The sequence below is a fragment of the Oreochromis niloticus genome, linkage group LG8 (genome assembly GCF_001858045.2).
Source record: "Oreochromis niloticus isolate F11D_XX linkage group LG8, O_niloticus_UMD_NMBU, whole genome shotgun sequence".
Taxonomy (NCBI): domain Eukaryota; kingdom Metazoa; phylum Chordata; class Actinopteri; order Cichliformes; family Cichlidae; genus Oreochromis; species Oreochromis niloticus.
In genome coordinates, this window is record NC_031973.2 from 27,629,498 (window position 1) to 27,651,229 (window position 21,732).

The 21,732-nt window shown below is 41.4% G+C and overlaps 1 protein-coding gene across 1 annotated transcript in view; it reads right to left on the minus strand.

The window, feature by feature from the left end:
- Positions 1-2,079: 2,079 nt before the first annotated feature.
- ryr2a (ryanodine receptor 2a (cardiac)) overlaps positions 2,080-21,732 on the minus strand; it is a 267,874-nt gene continuing 248,221 nt past the window's right edge. Inside the window, exons 111-115 of the mRNA XM_025909791.1 lie at positions 13,873-14,029; positions 11,509-11,573; positions 11,226-11,326; positions 10,308-10,359; positions 2,080-7,247 (exon numbers count right to left, since the gene is read on the minus strand). Of these exons, the coding sequence (XP_025765576.1) occupies positions 7,152-7,247; positions 10,308-10,359; positions 11,226-11,326; positions 11,509-11,573; positions 13,873-14,029 (471 nt within the window). The 3' untranslated portion in view covers positions 2,080-7,151. The remainder of the gene's footprint in view (positions 7,248-10,307; positions 10,360-11,225; positions 11,327-11,508; positions 11,574-13,872; positions 14,030-21,732) is intronic.

The window sequence follows — 21,732 nt, forward strand, 5'->3', positions numbered from 1 at the left end:
TATTTTCCTAAAAAATTTAAAAAGAAATCAGAAGTTTTAACACCTACAGCAAGTTTGATAAAAAAACAAAACAAAAAACAAGATTTTAAAGATCTTATTTTTCTTAAATTTAAGATCAGAGTTTGTAATAAGCTGCAGGAACCCTGTTCAGTGTAAGGGAAGGAAAGCCAAGTGTCCTCTGATAAACCTCCATCTGTGTCACTGAAAACAGTTAATCTGACTGACTGTAAACATGTTTCCATTCATCCCTCGAGTCTTTACTCTGAAATACAGGAAATGACATCATGGCTCAAACTGTCATTGAACCATTTCTTTATTTAACATTTTCATTTTTTATTTAACCGTTGCAAAGTTTCATGACACAGACAGCCTGAACAAAGAACACCTATAGAACACATGGATCAAAATACATTCAATAAAAACTTGATTACATAACAACAGATTTCTTCTTCCAACAAAAAAAAGCTAACCACTCGATAAGAGCACTAAAGTAGAAGAGTTTAGAAGCTTAAGATGTAACTGCGGGAACATTTATATTTACAGCAGCCTCATCAGTTCTTTACATGAGATTCCAGCTGAACTCTGTGGAGCCTGAGCTCAACAGTTTTAAGTCTGACCCTGACACCAGATTCACCGTGATCCGGAGATGGGAATGATTTCCGCCCCGCGTGATCACGCTGATGTTTGCACAGAACAGATAGTGAAGTGAAGGTTTTTGCACATTTGTAGCAGTGAAACAGTTTATCTGCAGTGTGGGATCGTTTGTGTTCGGAGTATGAACTGAGATTCCTGAAAGTCTTGTCACACCGGTCACAGCTGTAGTTTCCTTCCACGTGGGTATGTTCATGATGGTTACGACTACTTGATTGTGAGAAGCTTCTGTCACAGTGTGTGCACTTGTATGGTTTCTCTCCTGTGTGGACTTGTTTGTGTGTTTTAAGCTCACCTGCAGTGGTGAACGATGACCCACACTGATCACAGAGGTGCTTTTTAACCCCACTGTGAATGACTTCATGGTGTTTTAACTCATGTGATCTGGTGAAGCTTCTCCCACATTCTTTGCAGTATTTCAGTTTGTTTCCAGTGTGTCTACGTTGATGTATTTTTAGGCTCTTTGCATGACTGAAAGATTTTCCACAAAGGTCACAACAAAAGTCTTTCCCACCACCACAGCGATGACAGGGTTGAGAACAGGACCCATCTGCACCGCTCTGCTTCTAAACAAAGACACAAAGACAGTGGAAGTCAGTCCTTCAACATTTGTATCGTGAACGTCGCCTGAAATAAAGAGCATCTCTGCCAGTGTCCAATTACTTTTTACTCCAATTACTTTTTCAGTTCACGTACGATAACTACAATACTACCACCATAATACTACAGTAATACTTATTTAATGTTACACCACGCTAATATTTTCAGGGTACCAACGCAGTGCTAAACTACTAATGCAACACTCCAATAATACTAATTTAATACTGCATTAGAAACACTGCAACTGTGCAGTTACAGTACTCAGCTGATTGGGACACAAGAAAAAACACTACTACCCCCATGACACTGCAATGAAACTGAAAAAAGAACCCTTTGGGTTGGAGGATAGTTGCCTTCCAAGCGAGTGATTTGAAGTATCTTATGGTTTTGCTCATGAAAGTAGAGGAGGAGCAGGATTGGCAGACTGCTTGCCCTGGTGTTGCAAGTGACCACTGTGGTAAAGAGAGAGCTGAGCCAGAAAGCACTTTACCCAGACCTTTGGGCATGCTCTGTAGCTAGTGCTCTGAAGAAGAGTGTTGCAGATACAAGCAATCAAAATAAGTTTCCTCTCTAAGGTGGCTGGGATCAGTTTAAGAAAGGAAGGATGAAGAGCTCAAACATCTAAAGGGAGCTTCGAGCAGAGTTGCTGCTAGTTCACATTGAAGGAAGCTGGCTGAAGTGGTTCAGGCATCTGATCCGGAGGTCATCTCTGTGCCTCTCCTAGGAGGTTTTTTTCAGGACCCTCCCAGGAGGAGGCCAGAAGATCAGCTCAGGCTGCCACTAAAACTCATCTTTGGATAAGGAAATGAATGGATGTAAGCGTCTACAGCCTGTATATATTTTATAAAAAGTAACCATAAAAAACAAATTATCTTTAAAGAAATTAAAAACATAGCTGAATTAAGAGCATTCTTCAATTAACAAGTTAATAAATAAAATTTTATTTTCAAAATCATGCAAATCTATCATTGCTTATAGATCAATTTCCTCTTTACACATTTGTCTCTCAAAAGTAGCAATAGCATACTCATAATTACTACATGAAGTAGACTTTGTGGCAAACTAAACATGCCCCCTTCATGATACATGTGGAAAATATTTATTTTTACATGAGCAAAATGCCACTTGGTAATGGCCTTGTTCAGTCTGAAAAGGGATTGGAATAAATAAAAATGAGGCATCGCATCAGCATGGTATAATGAACACAGTTCAAGACACTTACACTGGTTGATTGCAGCTGTGACATCCACTGTGTTATCAGTGTTAAAGTCAGCAGTTATCAGTTACACATGCACCAGCACTCACTTAAAGGTGAAACCAGTAAACATGGCTCTTTAGTGGCCTCTAGTGCCAGCCTAAACACAACAGCATTAACAACAAGCAACATGTTCCTACCAATGCGTCTCCATCAGCAAAGTCTAGAGTTTCATTTATAGGCTTCCTGACATTGTCTTCTCTGACAAACTGCATCATACTTTAAGCTGCCTAATTTATTATCAAACACTTTGCATCAAACAGCAGCTTAAAGTTGTTAAACAGTTTATACAAGTTGAACTGATATTCATTTCAACTTTCTCACACTCTACTACTGACAGTTTTGGGTTTTAGAGATAAAAGAGTGATGGATAACAAAATCTATAGGTTAGAGCCAGTGAAATATTACGCTACTTGTTGCACCTTTAAGATCGAGTGAGACAAATTTAACAAAACCTCAGTTTATTTCTTTATTATCTGAAAATAAAAGATAACTGAATAAATTTAAAACTTAAATTACTTCTGAGACAAAGTTAAGCAAGCTTTAATTTGTTCTACTTCTTTCTTTGAGATATACAATGGTAAAAGTGATTCTTCTCTTAAACTCCCTTAAGGTCTTTTGCATTGACCTCAGAACCAGCTTAAGCAAACCTTTACAAACAGAGATGGTTAAATGACAGAAAAGCAGGGCCTACTGTCTTTTAAAAAAAATATATAATTGTGGTAAAATATCTTAAAGAGTTACAACTCATCCTACAACACCTAAATGATTTATCTTAAATAACTAAAAGAATCTTAATGGATAAATTATGGGCAACAGAGATTTAGTCTATTTATTATACCTACTCAATATTCCCCATTAGCATGCAAATATTTTTTTAGACTTTTTTTTGAGAGGGAGGTGTGTTTACAATAAAAGTAATTATTATATAAGAACATCACAAAAATGCATATCATGAACTATTCCTTATTTGACAAGAAAGTTGTGAAATGTGTTCTACGGAATGTTAATTGTTGCCAGTTATGTGAGATGTAACTATTACAATTCCTAAGAAACTGAAAATAGTAGCCCACAGACTGTAACATGTGGCTGCTGATTTCTAACCAAAGCCACGACAAGTGTTGATCTTTAAACTTGGTTGTATAGCAGTATCAGAAATTATTCAATAAAAAAATTTTTTTTTCTGCATCACTCATATAGCTGAACAGAACCTGCAGCATACACTCAACCTGTTCTCTTATTAGGTCCACCGAGCAACATCTGTTGTATTCTGATGAGTAAGCTGGTGTCAATTTAAACATATATTTTGTATATTTCCCCAAATGTGTTTTTATAAAGACAGATTAAATACGAAAAATTTCATTAACCTTTTAACATCCACCAACTTACTTACAGCCCACTTAGAGGTGAGGTTAGCTTACATTTTAGCTACATGCTAAACATAACATTACTGTTCTCAAGACATTACCTTAGGTCTCTTACATGCATCTTACCTTCAGAATTTCTGTTATTAGACTTCAGCTGAATATGTTAAATAGGTGAAAATTCCAATTGAATTCACAACCTGGTAAATACAAACTTAATGCTAACCGTACCCCTAATCTTAACCCTAAATAGGCTGTGATGGTTGTTCAGTGTTTAAACTGAACCCTTCAAGATGATGATAACTAATAGAATTAGAAGTTCTGTAAAACAGGAAAAATGGATTTACTGAAGGGCTGTTGTACAAAACGAAATGTGGTTAAAATGTAACCTAGCCCTAAGTTAACCTACTGTACCCTGGTTTGAGGCTAGTTACAGTCAACTATGACACCTTTTGGAATTGTAACACCCCAATTTGCACTGCACAACTGAAATGTGTGCATTTCTGCTCTGGTCGACCTAAGAACCGCTGAGCAATAACATTCGTGATATCCAAAGTCCTTCTCTTCTTCTACTTCTATAAAATATTATTCTGTGGTACTCTTAGCTTCATATGTTCTCCTCAGTTTGTATACTGTAGTTTTATGAAGCTACTCTTCTTGTCTAGCTTTCATAGATCCTCTCCAGCTAGATAAGGCACTGCATCCTCCCGTTCCCCCTTTCTGTCTCCTCACTGCTGCCTTTGTTGTGCTCTTCTAGTACTGTAGGAAACACATCTGATTGCTCCATTCTGGCTGATTATTCCTCTTAGCTAACAAGCATGCAGCTATATCTGCAGCCATAAACTTCTAAAACAAATAAATCTCTATTGTTTGTTTATTATATTTTCTACTTGTTTTTCATTTTTGGGCTGTTTTGATATTGCTTTTTCAGAAAATCACAAGCTTTCATTAACAAATGTTACTAAGCTTTACAAAACCAAACAAAAAAACAAAGCCCTACTAGTGGTGCCTAGAGTCTGTCATATTCCTTACACAACAACAAAATATTGAAGATTTGGACACAATACACATTTGTTAAGCTCTTCTAATCCTGCCCAGTACTGGGGTTAGACATTGACTGACCAGCAGTTCTTCGCATTTATCACCGTGAATATGAGTGTTGAAAAAATATACATCTCTGATGTCCTGTTACTACCGGTGACAAACATTAACAAAACAAACAAAAAATGCATAAAAATCAATTATCAAAGACAGTAATGGATTCAATCATTTTATAAGCTATGTATTTATTTAGGCATATCAGAAAGCTGGTTGAGGATTATGAATTGTCCATGCTTTGACTTTTTTATGTGGAGCAAAATGAACTTGATGAACATGTGGTAAGCCATGAGCATATAATTAAGGGTCCCTTCACACACAGTGCTGCATGGTACAGTGTGTGGACACAGCATGATCAACAGTAAACTTACAGTCTGCTCCAGTGCCCAATGACAGAATGTTATTCTTTTGTTTTTTCAATTTGGCCTCTTACAACCCCACAGTGGATTTTTAATCACATGACCAAACTGTCTAGACGTTTACCTTTAATTCCAGGAGTTTAACAAAAAACTATTTTTATACTTAGGTCCATAAATCCATCAGTAATTTCGGTCAGTAACTGCCTGAAGTCTAGAACCCAACAGACATCACCAAATGTTTCTTCCCTTGAGATCCACCATAGTCCATTACTTCCGTTGCCTTCAGTTACTGCACATGTGTGAGTCTTTCACCATTATGTTTTTAATTTAATAAATAAAATACATATAAATAAAACTGCTGGGTTAAGATCAGGGGACTGACTTGGCCGTTGAAGAATATCTCTTGAATATTGAGAAATTCTTGGGTTTCTTTTGTGGTGAGGTCATTATCAATTTGCTCTGACAAATGCTTTCCAACCAGTTTTGCAGTATTTGGCTGAATTTGAGCAGAGTACAGCCCTGTACACTTCACAATTAATTCTGCTGTTTCTACCCAGTTCCACTGGCAGCCCCACATGCCAGTGCACTGTATCACATTTGATGGATGGTGTGTTTTGGATCATGAGCCGTTCCTTTTGTTCTCCATACTTTTCTCTTCCCATCATTCTGGTACAAGTCAGCCTAGGTTTCATCTGTTTAAAGAACTTAATACAGAACCGGGTGGACGATGTTTTCTGTCAAAATGTATTCTTGCCTTCCTCTTCTTGAGTGTAACCAGTGGTGTGCACTTTATTTGATTTTACTGACAATGATAAATTGACAATGATAAAGGGTGTTTACTACGTGGCTAGCTTTTGAAAATATGTTTATCCTCAAGGTTTTCTAAAGCCAAAGAAATGTGATATTCTTCAATGACCAAGTCTCTCACTTGATCTCAACCCGAAGGAGCATTTTCATTTACCGAACAAAAAAGTGAAGGCTGAAGAACACAAACAAGCAGTAGCTGAAGGCAAATCAAGTATTTAGTGATCTACATTGTTTGACTTGAGATCCACTGTGATGGTGGTATAAGTAAGTAAAGTGAGAAGAACATGTGTCATTGTTCAAACTCTTGGACCAAACTGTAATTCAACTCAACACAGCAGCTCTGTTTGTGAAAATGTTCCTCTTTGCACAGGGGCTTCATTCAGCTTTCTGATTGTTCTGAAGTCTCCACTTTGGTGCTGTGTTCGATTTTCATTGTCCATCGTATTCAGGTCAGCACGACTTTAAGCTTATTGAAGTGTAGATTTGCTGCAGAGTTCTTCTTGCCAGAATAAGTCGTCAACTTGTTTGATTATTGTATCCACCACCTGTACCTATATGAATCGTGCATTATAAACATGAAAGGGCGTAGACATGGTCATATTAAAAGTAAAACATTCTTTAGGTTTCTTCTTTTACCCTCAATCCATTAATCCTTTGTATTTTTTGCAAGTTACTTTGAATATAGAATAAGAGGAAGCAAGGAAGTCATCAGAGTGAAAAAATTCTAGACCTGCTACCTGTCATGTATTGTACATCATATTTTCTGAAGTTTTCTATGTACAAGGTCTCAAAAGCAGAGTGTGCTAAAGGTCGGGGGGTGGAGCTGACTGTCTGGATGACAATGGCAGGGTGTGTCCCGTTGAAGAGCCTGCCACTTGAGGAGAGATGACGCATAGAGAGGAACCCATCATTTGGTACAGCCTCCTCAGAAAAGTAATAAACGTTTGAGGGACAAGCAGAGGCCAGATGGCTGCAGTCGGCCTTTCAGAGTTAAGAGTCTGTCACTCCAAGGTTGACTCAGTTGAGCTGATCCTCATACTGTTTCCGGAAACAGTCACCAGCGGGGAAAAACTCCCAACAACGTTCCTGGTACATTTTCCATACGTAAGACTCCTTAAAGACAGAGAGCAAGAGGTAAGGAGGGTTTGCTTCATGTGTGTTACATTTAAAGTGTAATTATCACATCAGCTTTGTTCATTATGGAAATTAGTACTAGCATTGTGACCTCTAGGTACCTACTGAAATGAACAAAGCTAGCCTAGAACCCAGAGTGCCATTAAAGCCGACCCCAGCCCAGCAGTCAGACCTGATCTTCAACAGCTAACAAAGGCAGTGATGTGCAGTCAGGGTGCAGCGTCCGTTTCTATGTGTTCATGTTTCTAAAGCAGAATCCCTGTGGTGATCACTTGAAAGTATCTTTGTGCTGGTTTTCATTTTTGCATTGTGCTGTCGGCTTTGTGCTCATGCCTAAATACTACAAGAAAGCTCATATGTGTGTGCTCAATGGGATTTGTGTTGGTGTGTGGGACTGTAGCCTCAGGTTTATATTGTTAAATGGTAATTATAAGACAATGTGTTTCAGGTCATTATACGGAGAAACAGAAAAGTAACATAACAAGTAGTGCAACAAATGAATTTCTCTGGTGAGTAATTAAATAACATACTATATTACTTTTAAGAAAGTGTTCTGGGTAATATTTGTAATCTGTTACTTATTTTGAAAAATGATCCCAGATATGATCACAACAGGGAAATGCTTTAAACATGCACAAACATTTGACCACAAAACATGCAATTAATATGCACAGATGTAATGTCTTTGATATGCTGCTTAGAGATGGTGACTCTCCAAGCAGAGCCAATCAGAACCCAATGAGAATCAATAAGAGAATTGATAAGTGACATCAACAGTGGTATTGAATTTGCTAAATTTGTATAAATTCTCATCCCTTACTACAAGCCGTTTTTGTCTGAATCACACATTATTTGATCATTTGATATGCTGGGGTTTAAAAGCTCCTGAGCTCCTGAGCTCATACCACAGAAGTGAATGCTAGAAGCTAACTAAGAATATTTTTTAAGCTTCCAGTTATACTTTAAAAACTGCACTTGAAGTAGCGGAAAAACTTAAAACAATTTAAAGAAAACCAGAGTGACCAAAAGAAGGAATCCAGCAAAAGGGAGAGTAGACGATCACTACAGATGCACCCACTGACCAGCCATGGACTGGAATTGGTTGATCTCCAATGTTCTCCACCCTGATCAGTGACCAGCCAATCAGCCCCTGCATAAAGCCCTGCATTTTATGCATTCACAACAGGCATTAAAGGTAAATCAGACTGAGCGGCATAAACTAACATGTCAATAGTGTGAAAGTGCCTCATTGTGAGTAAAGATGCAAAGTTAGTCAAAGTAAGGTGCAGGGGGAACAACAGAATGAAATCTGAAACAACAAACCTAATCCAATGCCTTTAGTGGTGGCATTCATGAGCCCAAATGTCATAAAAACAAACATTTGAATCGGCGTACTGGATCTCTCTGAGAAGTCAGAAATTAATCAAGTATAGCATTTACCGCTAAAAGGACTTTTTAGTTCTGAAATGCAAATAAGTAACCCATTTGGCATCTTAATAAAAAATAATAATGTCTTTACTTTAAATTTATAAAAAACAGTAATAATTATAATTTACCAAATCAAAAATATTTGGATTAAAGATTAATGAGTATACTGGTCGACGAACTGTTACAGAAACATAAAAAATTACTTTGGTAATTACAAATGCTCTTAATTTAGGGCACCTAAATTTGTTAAGCACTTTGAATTTACAGTGTTGATGGACATAAAGAAAGAAACTAGTAAGATTAGCTCAAAAACAGTGTGTGGAGAGCTTCATGGGAAGGCTGGCTGAGAAGCTGAATCCAACCTTACATCACCAAGTGCAATGCAATATGTTGGACGCAGTGGTGTAAAGCGCACTGCCACTGAACTCTAGAGCAGTGAAGATGTGCTCTCTGGAGTGATAAATCTTCATCTGGCATTTTGATGGTTGAGTCTGGGTTTGGTGTCTGCCAGGAGAATGCTACTTGCCTGATTGCATTGTACGGGGGATTATGATTTGGGGCTGTTTTTCATGAGTTGGAATTGGCCTCTTAGTTCAAGTGAAAGGGACTCTTAATGCTTAAAAACACAATACATTTTGGACAATTTCATGCTCTCAACTTTGTGGGAACGACTCAGTGATGAACCCTTCCTGTTCCAACAGCACTAGTGCACAAAGCAAAGCAAGCAATACAAAAATAATAATAATTACAAAATTAACTGGTGGCCACCAGTGCTACCCCTCAGCCTGCTAGTAGATCAACCTATAGTATCAATTTCAAAGTCTTGCATCGCCTCATTCTCTAGATTATCGCATTCAAAAGATTTTCAGAAGACTTGATCTATGACCTTGACCTTGAGGTGAGGTCATCGGGATTCAAACTCGTACAAGTAGACACACCTTTTGTATCTACTAATAATAGTAAACTCACATAGGCAAACTGGAGTTGTGCTTATATGATTGGGCCTGGGTCTCCTTCAGTGTATGAAAAGGCAAGCCTTCAACATTCACCACACCTTACACGTTGTTGTTTAGCTTGGAAACTTTGGATTCCTTAACTGAAAACTGCTGAAACTGCCCTGTTGTAGCACTCATTCCCAGTGGCGATACGCCACATGGACTTCGGGTCATTATGAAAGTAAAAGTTTTCTGTGAATGTCCACAGTGTAATCTCAGGGTTCACAGAGCAAGTGGTCAAAACAGGACTTCTGGAACGTGATCCAGAAATAGCACCCATGATGGAATATCATCAGTATATATCCAACAAAATGATCTTGAATGGGAGACTGGCCAGTTTTTAGTTTTAAACAAACCTCATTACTACAAAGACATTTATGAAAAACTTCTATAAAGTATTCTGCTTTAATCACATAAGATACAAACTGATTACAAGTTTGTTTTGAGGCCCTTGTTTAGGAATTAGTTAAACATTACAGGAAATGTTATCCTTTGTATTTGATCAAACATACAAATATGACCAGAGGTGATTTTCAATGTTCCATACTGAGGCTTTAACAATGTAAGCAGCCATTAAAAAACTGTTACTGGCAGAGAGAGTGGAAAGGTGTTTTACCTGGCCTGTGTGCTCTGTTTCATCTTTGTTGATGAGATACATCAGAAAGAATCTGAAGCACACAAATACACACACACACACACACACACACACACACACACACACACACACACACACAGTTGTTAGAAAACACAAACAGTATTATCATTGCATATATCAGTCACACAGCATCAGTGCCAGATGTTACAGTAGCACTTGCTGGCTGGAGGCAGTTGTGTATTCTTGCCTGTGTGGGTTCTCTGAGGCTTCCTGCCACATTCAAAGGACATGTTTGTTAGATTAATTGGTGATTCTGGCCATAGGTGTGAATGTGCATGTGAACTGTTGTCTTCTGAGAGACTAACAACCTGCCCAGGGTTTGCCCCACCTCTCTCCTAATGACAGCTTGGACTGTACAACAATTTTAAGAAACTTCTACATAAAGCAGTATACCTAAAAATGAGGGCTGGCTCGAGACACAGTACTGTATTTAGGGTTAAAGTCAACAGACATTTGAAATTTTGGTTGTATTTTCTATTACAGCTCAAGAACGTAATGTGGCCATTTCCAAGTTATTACTACTCAGTTACCAAAGTATCCAAGTAGTATCATGGTAGCAACTGTGGTTACAGTTGAGTAATGCCACACTGAAATTTATGTAACTGGATAAGAAGTGTCCAAACACTGGGGATAATAATGTGCACCTCAGTGTAACACAAATGCTGTGGTACAAAACAAGCCAAGACAAATATCATAGATATCATCACACCTGCCTGAGATTGGGGACCAAGCCCCAAGTACCCCAAGATTGGGCACCTATCTTTCATTAACTGACCTGAAAGACTGTGTACTATGTAGGTGTGATGATCTATGATGATGTAGGTGTTAAAAGGTACAATAAGACACAGAGAAATGCAGACACTCTCCAGATGTACTTACAGGTAGTTGGCTAAGTTGTGCTCCTGTAGAGTGTGCGTTTCAAAGCCGTGTGGCACGGTGTCAAAGTAGTCATTACCTATTCCACAGATAAAACATTTGGTCTGCAAGAGAAAGACGGGATAGTTAAGTGGTTGTCATTTATTGTAACCTATTGGCAATCTTCATCTATGCCCCTGTTGGAGATACAGCTATACAAAACAAAACAACTACAAAACGTATATTTTTACATGTTCATATGCCTCAGTTGTAAAAAACTGCATTGAAGTGTTGTGTGTGTTTTCACCTCCATGTCTTCTTTCACTTGTTCCTGCTGATCCCTCAGCTCTCCAAAGGCATCAATGATTAACCCTAGAATTTCACAGAGGGTGGAGCTTAAACATGCTGGTCCACATTATTACACTGAATACAACAATAGATATGAAAACCGCAGGCTATCTGCTTTATCTACTATAATACTTCTAAAGGAGTATTTTTTGCTATTCAGTTACATTCTCTATATTACATCCAAAGAGCGTATGTCCCTATAGAGAAGGCTATAAATACTAAAAACAAAGCCTAGACAGATGCAAAATTCTGAATGGTCCAGGTCCCATCATATTTTAAAAGCCTCATAATATCATATTAATCCAACTGAGCACTTCAGTGTCAGAATGTAAGCTAACATTTGGTTTGTTTCCAAAAGTAGAATGGGAGGAAGAGCCCTCAGCTCTAACCAACTCTTCTCCAATGAAACCAGCTTCCAGTCTGGGTTCTTGAGACAGACACCCTACTTTTAAGATTAGGCCCCAAACTTTTGTTTTTGACAAGCTTAGTTATCATCATTGTCAATATGTATGGCAGAGGGAAACAATTATTTGGTCCCTACTCAATTTCTACTACCACTAAAGTTTCTCACTTGAAAAGAAACGAACAGTCTCTAATTTTTATGGTAGTTACATTTTAATGGAGAGAGAAAGAATATCAACCTAAAATCTAAAATTTCATTGAAGTTATGAATTGATTTGCATATCACTGAGTGAAACAGATAGTTAATCCCCAACCAAAATATGACTTTGCGCTTGGTGAAGAAACCCTTGTTGGCACACACAGTGCTAAGGCATTTCTTTTAGGTGATCAACGGGTTTGCACATCTTACGAGAGATTTTGGCCCACCCCTCTTTACAGAAATTCTTCAGATTACTTGGCTCCTTCTTGGCAGTTCAAAGCTTTAGCTCCCTCCACAGATTTTCTATTAGACTGAGCTCTGCAGCCTGGCTAGGCCACTCCATGGTAGGCAGCACAACTAATGTGCTGCTTCTTCTTCCGCCACTGCTTCGTTGCCTTGGTGGTATATTTTAGTTCACTTTCATGCAAGAAGACCCATCTAAACCCATCTTAGGTGTTCTGATTGAGAGTTTACAGTACAGTACACCTTCTTTTGGGGAACCAGCTTCCAGTTGGGATTCAGGAGACAGACACTATCTCTACTTTTAAGGTTAGGCTTCAAACTTTCCTTTTTGATAAAGCATATAGTTAGTGCTGGATCAGGTGACCATGAATCCTCCCCTAGTTACCGTGTTGCACTGTTTCGTCTTTAGTCACCTTTTTCTCTCACTTTGTGTTTATACACCACTCTGCATTTAATTATTAGTTATTTTTAATCTCTGGCTCTCTGTCTTTGTCCTGTCTTCCTTCCCTCAGCCCAACCGGTCATGGCAGATGGCCGCCCTCCCTGAGCCTGGTTCTGCTGGAGGTGTCCTTCTGTTAAAAGGGAGTTTTTCCTTCCCAGAGCGGTTCCTCATAGGAGGGTCATATGATTGTTGGGGTTTGTGCTTGTTTTTTTGTATTATTGTAGATAAAAGGCACACTGTGGAAGATAGACAGAGTTTAATAATAAGTAATGATTAAGTTTTTTTATGGGAAGAGGAGGATTTTAAAATCAGTTCTGAATTTAACAGGGAGCCAATGAAGAGACGTTAATATGGGAGAAATATACTATATCTAGTCCCTGTCAGTACTCTTGCTGCAGCGTTGTGGGTTAACTGAAGGCTTTTCAGGGAGTTTTTAGGACATCCTGATAATAATGAATTGCAGTAGTCCAGCCTGGGAGTAATAAATGCACAAAATAGTTTTTCAGCATCAATCTGTGACAGAATATTTTATAATTTTAGAGATGTTGTGCAAAGAAAGCAGTCCTATATTTTTCTTTAATATGCATATATCCTTACCCCAGAGTTAGTATCTGGTTAGGCACTATGCTTCGTGGAATTTTTAAGGCCAAGTACAATAAGCTCAGTTTTATCTGAATTTACAAGCAGGAAATTCTTTACGGTGGTGTTCAAGTGTACTCCACTTGGAGAGGTGTCGTGATTATTTAGTCTAGTCAATTTGAAATAAACAGAACAATCAAAATATTGAAAACAGAACCAGAAATGATTGCTCTCAAAATAATTATACATTTGAATCAGCACTCTATATTATAGAATAAAAACAAACACTTCCTGTGGTGTTTACTCTACTTTACAATATTAGAATGTATTCATTTTGGCTAATTGTTACCTAATTAACAATTGGCCAAAACACAAGCAGGAGTCCAAACAGAAGGACTCCTGCTTGTGTTTGGAGTCCATTTAACTGTTTGTGTGCATGTATGTGTAGGATGCCTCACCCTGGATGATAGCCAGGAGGATTACAATGACAAAGAAGAAGAACGTGATGTCGAAGATGATCCGGTAGATCTCGTACTCATCACCAGCTGGATCCTCAATCTGGTCACCAATTCCTCCACCTGCTCGCACTCCCACATACATGTGGAACATGTAACACTGGGAACAGAGAGAGATACACAGGAAGGGGGGTATAGGGGTAACAGAGGTCAAATCTTTTGCATTGGGTTTTTAATGGGCAGAATCATGACTGTCACAGCAGTTTGAACACACTAATTTTTCTGCAGCGTTTCTGAAACATCAGAAGACATGACATCTGTAAGTCTCTTTGCAGTAAAAACAGGCATGATTCTAGTCACTGTAGAGGTCCAGTAACATTTTGAAAAATCATTGTTGCCCTCAACTCTGCAGATTACTAAGAAGCCATATGTGAATATGATCTAGAAACGCTGCTGTCTACCTTCTCCGGACCAAAGCTCATTTAAACCAGGGACCGAGGGAAAGTATAAAACATCTTCTGTGGTTGGACAAATAAATATTTTAAATTCTTTTTGGATGACGCATCCTCCAGACTACAGAGGAAATGGACCATTCAACTTCCGATTAGCACTCAGTTACAATAGTGCCTGTGGATTTGGAAAGGCCAAATCAATGCTGAAACGTATGTTCAGTTTTTACAAGAGCATATGCTTCCATCCAGATTTCTGTCAGGGAAGGCGTTGCAAAACAATGCAAAACCACAAAAAAAATTGTGTTGTTCTACCTTAGCAAGGTAGAGCTATTAATGCATCACTAACAGCACAGTGCAATGCTTGTTTTTGTACTTAAAAGCACTGCAGCACATTCGCAGACAGAACCTGCCCAGTGCTATCATAAATAAACAGCTGTAGCAGCACAGATGACAGCTTTTACAGTTTTAGTAATGTTTATATACAGTGGTTCCATCTTGGATGGTTAAGTTGGGCTGATTAAGGCTGTTGGCTGATGTGATGTTCAGAGTTGGAAATCTGCCCTGAGGGGACGGGAAAAAATTCAGGAAATTCCAACTTCCGATTTCACATAGAAAGCACCATCTGACCATTTTTTGCTACTATAAGCCTTATTGTAAGGAAGGAGACAAATCTTGCTAGGGCACTGCCGTTCATTAGTGCATCTCTCCATCCCACTAAGCACCTGTCACCTTCTTGAACTACAGACAGGCAGAGCTGCCACCCTCAGCCCCTAATAGGAGACAAAAGAGCTCTATGGAATGCAATGGGTGGCTGACTATAGGGGATTAGTGTGTGTTTGTGTGTCCTGAAATTTCCGGGTGACAGAAGGCTTCCTTTTATCCTCAGAAAATACCATAGAGCCCTTATATAGTATTTCTTTCAGATAGAGCTGGGCGATAGAACGATAACGATATGTATTGCGAAATAACTTTTTCTCAATAGAAAAATTAAACTATTGCGATAGGCCTCATCTCTCTTGTCCTCTTAAAAAAAAGAAAAAAAGAACAGCCAATCCAAATTAAGTAGCGCAGAGCCGAACCAATCACAGCCGCAGCGTCACGTCACGTGACTTGTTACGTGCAGCACAAGTGCCAAGGCACACATGTGTATTTGTTTTTGCAGCCGTGCAGCCCGGGTAATGAAGGAAATTAGTTTGCCGACTAGAGAAAAATCAACTGAGAGCGTGAGCGAAGGTTACCGAAGAAAAAACAGATGATGGTTCCAATGCCGGAGAGCTTGTCGAACAGAAGGGCCACAGAAGTTCCGTAGTGTGAAGGTATTTCGGCTATTTCAAGTCTGACAAAAAACAGAGTAGCGCGCACTGTAAATTGTGCTGAAAGCAAGTCTGGAAATACAATAAAGTGGTGCATGCTCAATCTCTGACTGAAAGCGCTAATTCGTCATTCGGCTTTTGTCAGACTAAAGTAACTGTTAAAACTGTCTGAAAAGCTAAGCTATACAACAAGGAGAGATTGAGAATTTCCTTTTAGTTCTCAGTTTATTTGATATTGACAAAAGTTAGTCAATTTTGTCTGTTCTTCTGTAAAACAAACTAAGATTTATTTTTAGAATTAAAATTTTGTTTCTGTCATGATCCTGGGTCCGTTTGACCCAGCGTTTTGTGTTTTTCTATTTAGTGTGATTTTGGTTCTGTTCTTCTTCTGTTTAGTGTTTACTCTGTTCGGCCCGTGTGTGTCCTTGTATGTGTAGTTCCTGTTTTATTGTGACGGTCTGTGTCTTATGTCAGTGTGTCCTGTTTACGTTCCCCCACCTCGTCAGCTGTTATGTCTCCCAGGTGTGTTCCCTCCTGTTTCCCATCCCCCTGATTACTGGTGTGTATTTATTGTGTGTGTTCACTCGTCCTCGTTGCTGGTTCGTCTGTGTTGTTTCCCCTCGATCTCCCTGCGTCTCTCCATGTGTGATTTCCCCGGACCTCCCTGCATCTTCGTTTCTGGTTTGTTTTGTTAGTTTTACCCAGTTTAGGTTTTCCTGTTCATGTCACCTGCCATTTCTGTTGATTTGCACTCCCGTCAATAAATATTCACCTGCACCTGAGCTGCTGCTTCTGATCCTAAATACTTCCCACACGGCTTGCACCCGCAAACCGTGACAGCACGAACCAGCCACCAAATGGATCCAGCAGACTCATTCTTTTCGTATCTCGCGCAGCTGTGGAATTATTGCCGGGGCGTCATCCACGCAGAGGACACTCCCAAGAGACTCATCCAGGTTGTTTTTTTTGATGACTTTTTGTCTTCCACCCTCTGCACAGCCAGCTTTTTGGACATTAAAAGACTAAAACAAATAATAGCAGCTCTGAGAGCCAGGTTTTGCTTTGAGCTGTTTGGCATGGGTGGTCCAGGCAAGGCAGATTCTGCGGCCCTTCTGGACGCCCTCGCAGCCTGGTATTCTCAGCGTCAGCATCTTTTCCCGTCAAGATTAATAACCAAATCCTTCGATCCTCCCTTCAGAAAGAGACTGCATCCTCACTATCCTCGCTCCACCACACCTCCGCTTTCTCCAGTAGCTCACTTAGCTGCCCAGCCTCCAGTAGCTCACTTAGCTGCCCGGCCTCCAGTAGCTCACTTAGCTGCCCGGCCTCCAGTAGCTCACTTAGCTGCCCGGCCTCCAGTAGCTCACTTAGCTGCCCGGCTCCCAGTAGCTCACTTAGCTGCCCGGCTCCCAGTAGCTCACTTAGCTGCCCGGCTCCCAGTAGCTCACTTAGCTGCCCGGCTCCCAGTAGCTCACTTAGCTGCCCGGCTCCCAGTGTCACCTGTGTCTCCAGTAGCCCGGCTCCCAGTGTCACCTGTGTCTCCAGTAGCCCGGCTCCCAGTGTCACCTGTGTCTCCAGTAGCCCGGCTCCCTGTGTCTCCAGTAGCCCGGCTCCCAGTGTCACCTGTGTCTCCAGTAGCCCGGCTCCCAGTGTCACCTGTGTCTCCAGTAGCCCGGCTCCCAGTGTCACCTGTGTCTCCAGTAGCCCAGCTCCCAGTGTCATCTGCTCACTCGCTCTCAGCTCAGTTAGCTGCCCCGCAGCCACACTCAGTGCAGGCCCCAGTGCTCCCAGCTTCGCCTGTGGTCCAGGCCCCAGTGCTCCCAGCTTCGCCTGTAGTCCAGGCCCCAGTGCTCCCAGCTTCGCCTGTAGTCCAGGCCCCAGTGCTCCCAGCTTCGCCTGTAGTCCAGGCCCCAGTGCTCCCAGCTTCGCCTGTAGTCCAGGCCCCAGTGCCGCCAGTAGTCCAGGCCCCAGTGCCTCCAGTGTCACTTTCAGTTTAGTCCCCAGTGCCTCCAGTGTCACCGTTACTTGCAGTTCAGGTTCCAGTATTACCAGATTCACCCGTTCACTCCATGCAGGGAGAAGGCTTTATGTCTACGCAGTGTACTTTTCAGGGTTTAGCCGCCGTTGGCACAGTTAGCCACTCCAGGGCTTCCCCAGAGGCTGGGTCTCGGTCCCCAGCCGATTCTGGACCCCTGAGGATTGAGCAGCCCCCTGGGAACCACTTCATGTCAGCGTTGCCTGGGCAGAGCCAGTGCTCAGTGCATTGTCAGTCGCCACTGTGTCAGCTAGTGGCCTCCATGACTGCTGGCTTGGTCATGGCTTCTGCTGGAGGGTCCGAGGGACCGCTCCGGCCTTCGTCTCTAGTCTCCGCTGGAGGGTCCGAGGGACCGCTCCGGCCTTCGTTTCGTGTCTCCGCTGGAGGGTCCGAGGGACCGCTCCGGCCTTCGTCTTTGGTCTCCGCTGGAGGGTCCGAGGGACCGCTCCGGCCTTCGTCTCTGGTCTCCGCTGGGGGATCCGAGGGACCCGTCCAGCCTGCAGCGCCTCCGGCTTCCACGCCGCCGCCTGCAGCGCCTCCGGCTTCCACGCCGCCGCCTGCAGCAGCCTCACCGTCCACGCCAGCTGCAGCCTCACCGTCCACGCCAGCTGCAGCCTCACCGTCCACGCCAGCGTCGCCTGGTCCAGCCTCCCCGTCTTCAGCGTCGCCTGGTCCAGCCTCCCCGTCTTCAGCGTCGCCTGGTCCAGCCTCCGTGTCTTCACCTTCAGCTAACCGGCCACTTTCCAGGCCACTGGCCAGGCGCCATCACCGTCGTGGGCGGCCCCCAGACTCCCTTCGCCTGAGTCGTCACCGTTGCCTTCCGCACGGTCGGCCTCCGGACCAGCTCCATCACCTCGTTCGCCAACGACGACGCCCTTGCCGCCCTCACGGTCGGCCCCCTGAACTGCTTCCACGTGGCCGCCGCTGCCTTCCGCACGGTCGGCCCCCTGAACTGCTTCCACATGGCCGCTGCTGCCTTCCGCACGGCCGGCCCCCTGAACTGTTTGGGCCCCGGTGCTGTCGGCCCCCTGGCCGGCCCCCTGAACTGCTTCCACGTGGCCGCCGCTGCCTTCCGCACGGCCGGCCCCCTGAACTGTCTGGGCTCCGGTGCTGTCGGCCCCCTGGCCGGCCCCCTGAACTGTGTCCACGTTGCCGTCCTCACGGCCGGACCCCTGAGGTGTTCTGTTTTCCTGTGCTCTGGTGTGTTTCTTTTCTTTTGGTTTTGGACTCGTGTTTTGTTTTTGTTTTTTTTTTTACTTTCTCGTGCTTCTGTTTTTTTGTTTTTGTTTGCTTCGGGCCCTCCTTCCTGGGCCCCCGCCGCCCGCCCTGGTCGGGTTGGTTTTCTGTTTTTCTGGCTGTTTTGTTTTCTTGTGTTGGGCTGTCTGGGGCCAGCCCTTGCCGGGGGGGTACTGTCATGATCCTGGGTCCGTTTGACCCAGCGTTTTGTGTTTTTCTATTTAGTGTGATTTTGGTTCTGTTCTTCTTCTGTTTAGTGTTTACTCTGTTCGGCCCGTGTGTGTCCTTGTATGTGTAGTTCCTGTTTTATTGTGACGGTCTGTGTCTTATGTCAGTGTGTCCTGTTTACGTTCCCCCACCTCGTCAGCTGTTATGTCTCCCAGGTGTGTTCCCTCCTGTTTCCCATCCCCCTGATTACTGGTGTGTATTTATTGTGTGTGTTCACTCGTCCTCGTTGCTGGTTCGTCTGTGTTGTTTCCCCTCGATCTCCCTGCGTCTCTCCATGTGTGATTTCCCCGGACCTCCCTGCATCTTCGTTTCTGGTTTGTTTTGTTAGTTTTACCCAGTTTAGGTTTTCCTGTTCATGTCACCTGCCATTTCTGTTGATTTGCACTCCCGTCAATAAATATTCACCTGCACCTGAGCTGCTGCTTCTGATCCTAAATACTTCCCACACGGCTTGCACCCGCAAACCGTGACAGTTTCTAAGTGGAATTGACAATTTAGTGGTCTGTTTTGTTTGTTCTATTTTGAAACTTAAACTCTTTAGCGGCTGCCTTTTGTGTAGTTTGCAATATTTGCCTTTATTTATCTGAAACTGAAGTCTCATGTTCCTTAAGTACATCTGCCCTATTGAACTTATTATGGGAAATAAATATTTAAATCAAAACAAGCTGCAGATTATTTCACATTTTACTCTTGAGCAACGGTACATTTAAATCTTACAAATATAGTTATTTGGCCTATATCGTGATATATATCGTTATCGCCAGAAATGAAAAAAACATATCGTGATATGAAAAAATCTTATATCGCCCAGCTCTACTTTCAGATGGCTTAGCAGCAGAAAACATTCTCATCTAAGCTGAGTCTTTACTTGGCATGTCTCTCATCACTGACAAGATGGTCATATGTTTGGCTTTGCGATACACTTATCTTTCACCCCTGACCCACACTGACATGCATTAATGACACAGGTGTTTATGTATAAGTAATGGCTTACACTACCAATATTTAAATTCATCATAATTGTTCAATTTCTGTTTCATGGCTACATCTTTGGTTAAACTTTACTATGTCACAAAGTTGTCTCTTTTAAACTGGCTAATCAATGTCAGCTTGTGCTGCGTAGGTAAGGTAGGTAGGCACCGCTATCATGAAACTGGTATCCCAGTTTTCTACTAATATTATCTAATATTCTGGATATTTATAAGTGAGATATTTGTATTTATTAAAGCTATTTCTTATAAATGTAAACTTTGTAACATATTGTATTATTTATTTTACTTTAGTTTGTTACTGTTTTTGTCTTGGAGAAACTGTAAGTGCATAATTTTCTTAGGGATTAATAAAGTGTCCTGATTTTGATACTCCAAATGCCCTTATCCAGGTCACCAATTTTGGCTTGACTTCCTGGAGCCAAATAAGGTAATGCCCAAAGACAGCCTTAAACTGAGCTTAAATCACAGTAAAGGCTCAGGTTAGTAACATATAATTATTTATATTACTTCCACTGTTGCTATTCCTAAACACTTAATAATGCCTGAAAAAGAAGCGGACAAAATAAGTAATCTTCTTACTGCCTGAGGGTAACACTGCTGAGATTAAAACTACTGACTCAAAGCTCTCTATCCATAAATGGAAGTGTTTGCTCTTTACAGACAGCAAAGAACAAAGTTTTAGTCAGACAAACGTGATGGGAGCAACTTCCCACAGCCAAGAAAGTGAAGCAGTGCATACCAGACATCCCAGTATTAGCTTTGGGTACAAAAAAGTATGTCGAGGCTCTCTTGGTGTAATTTTGGTAGGCTGGCCACTCCTGAGAAGCTTCACAGGTGTTCCATTTGTTTTCATTTATGAATAATGGCTCTCACCCATCATTCAGTGGAATCCCAAAAAGCCTTAGACATGGCTTGGTAACCTTTTATGATAGATGATAGATTGATAAATGATAATAGATGACAGACAGACTGATAGAGGTCAGTTACTTTGTTTCTCATCTCTTTCTGAGTTTCTTTATATTCTGGCTCATCAAACTGAAGGGCCCATACAAAAGGGACCCCCTCAAACTGACTTTTAGTTTTAGTCACCTTGTTTTCCAGCAAATTAACTGTTCTGTCACTAGTTATAAACTAGGAAATTAGCATAAACTAATGTAAGTCTATTAGCTGAAACCAATCAACCTACCGACGTCCTGCTCTGAACAGGCACAGGATGGTGCTAAACATGTTCTAAAACCTTTCAATCTAAACAATTTTTTATTAAATACAGTTTCACAGTGTTAAATCTAGGACCGTTTTGAGAGCATGGATCAAAAATCTCACTGATCGGATCAATTTTCGGATCAGCAAAAAAAGAAAAAAGACAAAAATTTACTTATTCACTTATTGAAGTATTTTTTGCCTGTTAAAAACATTCAACTCAAGATTCATTCCTCGCAATTATTAAAAAAAAAATCATGGTTCAATATAGAGCAGTATAGGGCTTTGTGTCTACCACTCAATTCAATTCAATTTTATCTATAAAGCACCAAATCACAAAAACAGTCGCCTCAAGGCGCTTTATATTGTAAGGTAGACCCTACAATAATACATACCGCTCATTATAT